At 44.5% G+C, this 8,142-nt stretch overlaps 2 protein-coding genes across 2 annotated transcripts in view; both read right to left on the bottom strand.

Annotated features, from left to right (window-relative positions):
• The window catches only part of PCDHAC1 (protocadherin alpha subfamily C, 1), a 72,009-nt gene that overhangs the window by 35,140 nt on the left and 28,727 nt on the right, over nt 1-8,142 (bottom strand). The gene's annotated exons all lie outside the window — the stretch shown is intronic.
• On the bottom strand, nt 5,817-8,141 carry PCDHAC2 (protocadherin alpha subfamily C, 2; the record flags this gene model as incomplete). Its single annotated transcript, XM_006777020.1, has 1 exon — nt 5,817-8,141. A coding segment is annotated over one exon (2,325 nt), but the record flags the coding sequence as incomplete, so codon positions are not given.

Genomic DNA, 8,142 nt, shown 5'->3' with positions numbered 1-8,142 from the left:
AAAAATAGTATTAGAAATGCTGAAGGGTATTCTTTAAGAAGAGGAAGAAGAAGAAAGAGGTAAAGATAAAAATTATGAACAACAAAGTGACAAAAAATACATATCTATCAACAAGTGAATCTAAAAAAATCAAGTGAATAAAAAATCTGATGAACAGAATAAACTGGTGAATGGAATAGAATCAGGGGCATAGAAAGGGAGTGGACTGACAATTCTCAGGGGGAAAGGGATGTGGGGGGTGCAGGAAGAGACTGGAAAAATTCGTACACCTATGGATGAGGACAGTGGAGGGAGAGTGGTAAGGGCGGGGGTAGGTGGGAACCGGGTGGAGGGGAGCTATGGGGGGAAAAAGAGGAACAACTGTAATAATCTGAACAATAAAAATTTTAAAAAGAAAGAAAGGATCATCTAGGAGGGATCAGCGTACTCACATGAGCCTTTTAAATATGGGTCTAGAGATCAGAGATAGATATCAGTGAGACTTGAAGCGTGAGAGGGATTCTATGTGAGAGAAGATTCTCCACCATAAGTTTTGATGATGTTGGGGGCCATGGGCAAGGCCTGGAGAGCAACCTTTAAGAGCTGAGAGTTACCTACAGCCAACAGTACAAAATGGGGATCTCCATCCTCAAGCAACTGAATTCTGCCAACAACCTGGATGAGCTCGAAAGCAGATTCTTCCCTCAAAGCCTCCAGAAAAGGGCTCAGCCCAGCTGCCATGTTGAGTTCAGCCTTGTGAAAACCTGAGCAGAGAAGCCAGTCACTTTGTGCAGGGCTCTGAGATAATAAGTGAGTATTGTTTTTAATAATTGGTAGCAATTTCTTACATAGCAATAGAAAATGAATACACAGACTATTGGTTAGATTAAAAAATGAGTCTCACATTTAAAGTAATAATTGTTATGTTACATATTAGTTGCCTAGTAAAGCAAATTAAAAAGATGATAAACATGAGAATTCTAGGTTAAATATTTGCCTCTAAAGCCATTTACAACCCCTAATTCACAGAGCAAGAAAGTAAAATAAATATAACTTTTAAAAAGACCTAATAGGTTTCAGTACAACAGAAAATACTAGGTTTGCTTAATTCTGAATGCACAGCCTGCTAACACAGCAGTTACTCTCTCACTCACAGTTTCACTTCCCTGGAGCCCAGAGTTCCAACCCTGCGAGGCCAGAAAGAAACTAAGGCTGCTTATGTGCCAAAGAACTAACATTTCTCGTCACCTTTGCAATGTTAAATATTTCTTCGCATTTCTCAAGTCCAAATTCTTGAAAGAAAAACTTGTATAACATTTAGGCTCACAAATTTAAAACACTAAGAATTTCTCTTGGCCTTTGATTATTGAAATCCTGATTAGAGATGACAATGCTCAAAATTTTATATAAATAAGCTAAATTTGTATTCACACTATAATATGCATGGGGGCAGGTGAAGTCCTACAAAAGTCACAAAGACACTGTAAATCCCCATTAAATTTAGTTCAACGTCTGGGGCATGGGGAATGACAATTTTTCCTCAAACATTTACAAACTGATATCATCCTGACCTCCAATTGCAAGCAAAAATTGGTGGCCAACCAAGGCAAGTATCCAGAACTGACTCTGCTCTTCTGTCAAGCAGACAGCATGCCAATAGACCATTTATAATATGCCAGACTGTGTCCCTGCAGAGTGTTCTGAGGTAGACCAGATGCCCATATGACGGCTCACTCCTGGGTCAGAGGAAAGGGTAAGCCAATGACATTCAAGCTACAGTAACTAGATTTCTTCATCAGTCAGAATATGAACAAGATAAAGAGACAGAGAAGAGCTCAGCCATAATTCCATCTGGCTCAGCATATCTGCAGAAAAGGGAGAAAGGAGGTAATTTGAAGAAATTATTATATTATCATACAAAAGAAAATTAACCTTTTTCCAGAAGGACAGTCCTATAACCAATATGGAAACAGCAAAACAAAACAGCCTCACCCATTCAAGGATGAAACACTGGAATGGGAAGCTCAGATACAATTTCTTCAGCTATTCTGACCATCGTGCACTTCTTACAAATTTGCCACCATAACACTTCGCACTAAGTGTAAATTCTATTCCAGGACAGAGTCACCAGAGAGAAAAGTTAGTCCCGGGGGGAAATAAATTAGGTGCCACTTAACAAAAAGTGTTAACTCTCCAGGCCACTGCACCTAGAATTGGGGTAAATCTGTATACACAGTGGCTGAAATAACTGAAGATTTGGAGACTACTAATTGTTTTGAAAATAAATGAAAGTGAATGCAAAACAACTCGTTTCTGCTCGTCTTTTGGCAATTTTCACATATTGTACCAACTGGTCCCACTGAGGCCCAGTTAAACAAATCTGCCCAGATTGCTCAAAGGGACTCAGCAGTAGTCACAGGACCACAACTGCACAGAATTCACCTGAAGATTTGATTCCTTTACTTGGAGACTCTGAAAGCAGTGCTAACCACATTCAGTGTCAGGTTTTCAGAAATCTCTGAAGAGAAATTCTGCCCTATTCCCAAAAAGTTACTTCAAAAACCTCATTGCCCAAGTGGTTCACTGGGGAGTAAAACTCATCAAAAGATTAGAGTCTGCTGTTAAATGCTGATGTTTAATAAGCAACAAGAGAGAAATCAGAGAAAGGACCAAGATAAAAGATCTTAATAGGTTGTGCAAATTGTAAAACAAATAAACAAGTAAAAATATATTAGCTTGGTAGTAACATTTTTACTCATTGATCCTTCCATTTGTGACCTACTTCTATGCAAGGAATTACTCTTTTTCCAAAAGCAATTAATTCACACTACTAGGTGAACCTAGTAGTAACCTAAAGGCCTGAGAATCCTATGTCAGAAGGAGTATAAACATTGGGATTCTTGCGAACTCATGCTATTTCAAACAGCACAGTCTTTGTAGTCAGACAGACGTGAGTTAAAATACTACTAGCAGAGTGACTCGTATGTCACAACCTCTCTGAGCTTGTTTCCTCACGTTACTGATCAATGTTTAATGTGATTTACAAGTAATGAAACCATACATATATTGCAAAGTAGAATATTTTCATATAGCAGGGTAGTCAGTGCAAATTCCCTTACTCATCCTCTCCGGCTCCCATCTGATTTTAATGTAGGCACATGGCCTTAATTGCACCCCAGGACCCTCCTGCCATCTGCAGAAACTAGGTGTGGAAATGAGAAAGCCTAACATGGGAATTTAGCAGGTTGATTAGCAGTGATGACTTTCAGAGTTGACTGGTTTTTGTTCCCATTTTGCCAGGCTATGGCAATGTGACACTCCCTCCCCACCACTGCAACAATTTCAGGAGCTGTAAGTCTTCGGGCCCTTCGCTGGATTTCCCAAAGTGTCTGGCAGAAATTTGCCTTTATTAAAATCATGCACTCTCCTGCCAAAATCCCACAAGAGCAAGCACTTATCTCATCGAATTTGCTTCCTAGATGAAAGGTCTGTATACCAAAGTACACATTAACACATAGGTCAGTGTAAAACAAATAGTTCATGTATCCAATTGCCCCAAGCTTTGAGCCAAGAGATAGAGAGTAAGCTTGTCATTCCCCTGAGCTTCCGGCTCACAGCTGGTGGCAACGCTAGTCTGGCCTGCTCTCCACCCCTCTTCATTGTCTGTGGCCTACCCTAGGCCCAGGAGGGTTTCACAGGAATTTGTTAAGCAAATATCTTACAGCATCTTTACTTAAAGTCAATCCCTTTGACATGCTTCCAAAAGCTATGATCTAAAGAATTCTAGAAGCTCCTTGATTTTCCCTCCTGTTTTTCTTAATCTTCAATCTGCCTCCCATGGCTGCTCAGCACTGACTTTCTACATCCGCCTACAATGAACACAGAAAATTCTCTCAACCCATCTCTCGTTTGCTGGGCGGGGTGGGGGGCGGGAGTTCTGTGCAGATGCATTACTTTCCTCAAGTTTAGCATGGATTTAGAATGTGAATCTGTGCACATTAATAAAAAGACAGCAAAATGGCAATGAAAATGCATCACAAAATTATAGGAGGGACAATTACTATTAATTGATTTGTAGTAGCTCTAAAAGTCTTAGACAAAGTAGTTGTGTAAGAAGATAACAATTCATCACTGTTTATGGGGAAATTTTTGGCTTCTGAAATCCAAGTTTAAAGGATCACAAAGCAGATTTCTATTATTGTAAGCATGCTTATTGAGACAAACATCTATATAAACACATCCACACATGCATGCACTGTCCAATAATTTACAGACATTCTTTACAACCATGAGCAGGCTGGCCTTATGCCCACTTAACACTAGTGTATTTACAAACACCTGTCTTTCATGTACAGTAAGCCATCCATTTTCCAAGGCATTTGTAGCTATTGCAAACTAAATATTAGATCCAGAAAATGAATGTGTGCTTTGGAACCTGTTGAAGAATTGTCATTTAACTTAAAGACTCAAGGGGCTTGCCCTGGCTGGGTAGTTTAGTTGGTCGTCCCAATACACCAAGGTTGTGGGTTTGATCCCCGGTCAGGGCACATACAAGAATCAATCAATGAATGCATTAAAAAGGTGAAACAACAAATCAATGTTTCTCTTCCTATCTCTAGCTCTCTCTAAAATCAATAAATACAAATTTTAAAAAGAAGACAAGAGGGGCTTGAAGAGGCTAGTTCACATCTCATCAAAACCTTAGGGATTATCAACAGGGAATCAAAAGATTACAGATTGTATTTAAGCTAAATGCAGGGAAATCCTCTTGCAATGAATTCACTATATGCCAAAAAAGGTGGCTTTTAGGAGAGTTCTTTCCCCCTCATCTTTCTTCTCAACCCCAGCTTATTCTGGTTTTCAGCATATCCCCACATCCCTAACCCACTCATTATCTCCCTGGTCCAACCAGACAAAAAGCGATTCTCTGTCTCTCTGCTCACCACCATTCATTTCCTCTGACAGCCCATACAGAAGAGGTACCACAGCAAACCGCCAAAGTAAACTTTGGCTTCAGGGTGAGGTCCACATTCTTTGGTTATATCACCTCTGCCATCAATTTCCAGAATATCCTATCACATTAGCTCAGTGCAATTACTAGAAATATTGACTGGATAATTTTCACTATAGATGATCCGAGGTATAAACAGGAACAGCATACAGAGGTGATCACCACAGCCCCTAGAGGTTTCAGAGCTTTTAAAAACACAACACTCCTATAGCATATCAAAAGAGAACTTTCCCTTTATATAACACTAGTGGCCCAATGCATGAAATTCATGCAAGCATAGGCCTTCCATCCCCCAGCTGCCAGCACTGGCTTCCCTCTGGCACCCGGGACCCGGGCTTCCCTCGCAGCCCGGCTTCTTCTGGAAGGTCATCTGGAAGGACGCCCGGAAAGATGTCTGGTCTAGTTAGCATATTATGCTTTTATTATTATAGATTATTATAGATTATTATAGACAGCAGAGGCTATTTCTCCTTGAATCTCATAATGTTATGCCCTATAGCATCATTTTATTCTAAGGCCTATACTATTTCTCTACAGAGCTGTATTTTAACATCAAATATTTAAGACTAATCCTTATTTCTCAAGCAATGTTATGGTCAAGTCTTCCTATCTGTAAAGAAAATGTAAGGTAAAACAACTGTCTATTACTACTTTTCTACAGAGGAAACAGCAGATTATAATCAAAGCACAGATACTATATATACTCAGTTTACCAGATAACTCCTGTCACTGTTAATAGCCTAATAAAGCCATGCACAGGATACTGAGGGCAGGAGGGGTGTGTGAAAAATGCATGACCTTATGGAAGACACCCCCCCACCAACTACTATCTCACCTCATGTTGAGAAATAGCCTCATTTTTTAGAATAATCAGGTTCCCAGCACTCTGTCCACTTTGGCCTGTGAGGTGCCTGTTGTCACTTGCTGCTGCTTGAGCTCCCCCAGGCCCAGGTCCTGTCTGCGCCCCTGTGTTGTAAAACATGAAAGTGTCACTCCCTGAGCCTGCTGTCAGACAGGCCTTGTAGCAGTAGGTCTTAGTGAGGGAGCCATTCCCTCGCACTTCAATGAAGTGAGGCTGCACTTTGAGGCCATGCGGTATCCTGGCATCAATATTGTTATTGGCCTGTTTGTACAGTTCTGCAGAGCACCGCTCCCTCACTCCACAAAAGCCTCCACAGCACGCGGTGCCATATGCAGTGTAGCGGTAGCACTTGATGATGCTCAAAACAATGATTGTCAAAAGAAATATAAAAGACACTGTGCTTAATGCTATTATTAGATAAAGTGTTATTTCAGAGAATGTCCGAGGACTCCTAACATGTCTCTGAGTATCAGGGAGGGTTTTGGAAACTCTATCCACCACAGCTACTGTAATGGATACAGAGGCTGATAGTGATGGATCTCCATTGTCCCGGACCACCACGGTCAGGTTGAAAGTGGTTCCACTCTCATCTCCGATCTTCCTGGTAGTCCTAATTTCTCCTGTGTGTAGTTCTACTTTGAAAAGGTCCAAATCAGAAGCCTGGGCCAGATGGTAAAAGAGCCAAGCATTTTGCCCAGAGTCTGAGTCCATGGCTATGACTTTGGTGACCAGGTAGCCAGCAGGGGCAGTCCGAGGCACCATCTCAATGGCTGCTGACGAATTGGTTGAGGTAGGGTACAGGATGTAAGGGGCATGGTCATTCACGTCCACCACATACACGTTGGCGGTCACAGTGCTGCTCAGTGGTGGGCTCCCCTTGTCTTGGGCCTCCACGGTCACAAAGAACTCCCGAAACTTCTCATAGTCAAAGGAGTTGACAGCGTAAAGGCTGCCACTGGCACTGTCAATGGAGACATAGGAGGTGACTGGCAGCCCTTGAATCTCCCTCTCCAGGAGGGAGTAGGTCACCTCTGCATTCTCCTTTTCATCTGGGTCTGTGGCTTGTACTGTGCAGAGCAACACTCCTGGCAAATTGTTCTCCTGGATGTAGACGGAGTAGGAGTCCTTCGGGAAGCTTGGTGGATTGTCATTGATGTCAGAGATTGCAACCTGCAGTGTCCTCTGGGATGTGAGAGGTGGTACTCCCCCATCAGTGGCTGTCACTGTGATGTTGTAGGCAGCCACCTGCTCCCTGTCCAGCGGGCCACTCACCACCAGTGTGTAGGAGTTTCCAAAGCCATTCAGTCGGAAAGGCAGTGTGGCCTCCAGGCCCAGGCTCACTTTCCGGTTGGGGCCTGAGTCTTGGTCATTGACACTGAGAAGGGCCACCACGGTATTGAGTGCAGCATCCTCAGGCACCGGGCTGTACAGGTCTGTGAGCACCACTTCTGGCGCATTATCATTCACGTCCACAATGTCCACCAGCACCTTGCAGTGACCCACCATGGGCACCGGACCCCGGTCAGTCGCCTGCACATAGATCTGATAGGAAGAGGCCTCCTCATAATCCAGCGCCCCGCTCACCCGCACTTCCCCTGTGCGGGCATCGATGCTGAAGAGCTGCCTCTCCCTGTCCGACGTGTAGCTGCTCAGGGAATACCGGAGCTCCCCGTTGGAGCCCTCGTCTGGGTCTGAGGCATTCAGCTTCACCACCAATGTGCCCGGGGGCGCGTCCTCGCGAAGCTGGACGCGGTAAGTGGACTGGTCGAAGGAGGGAGAATTGTCATTCGTGTCCAGGACACGCACGGAGATCTGTGCCGTGCCCGAGCGGGCTGGGCTGCCCCCGTCCACAGCTGTGAGAACCAGGTGGTGCCAGACTGCCTGCTCTCGGTCTAGGCCCTTGCGCAGCACCAGCTCCAGCACCTTGCTGTTCTCCTGCAGGGGTTTCAGGTCCAGCTCGAAGTGCTCGCTGGGGCTGAGCTCGTAGGTCTGCACCGAGTTGGCGCCCACGTCGGGGTCCTGCGCGCTCTCTATGTGAAAGCGCGCTCCGGGCGCCACCGATTCGCTTACCTGAAGCTGGTAGTCGGGCCGCGGGAAGCGCGGCGAGTTGTCATTGATGTCCAGTACCTCCACCTCCACGGCGCTCACCGCCACGGGGTTGTGCGCCAGCACCTCCAAGCTGAGCAGGCAGCGAGGCCGCTGCTCACACAGCGCCTCCCGGTCGATGCGCTCGTTGACGAAGAGCGCTCCGCTCGTCAAGTCCAGCTCCAGGTAGCGCGGGCTGGGCGAA

This window comes from Myotis davidii, unplaced genomic scaffold (genome assembly GCF_000327345.1).
Source record: "Myotis davidii unplaced genomic scaffold, ASM32734v1 scaffold89, whole genome shotgun sequence".
Classification (NCBI taxonomy): Eukaryota; Metazoa; Chordata; class Mammalia; order Chiroptera; family Vespertilionidae; genus Myotis; species Myotis davidii.
Note: the sequence above shows the minus strand (reverse complement) of the source record. Positions and strands in the feature narration are given on the sequence as shown.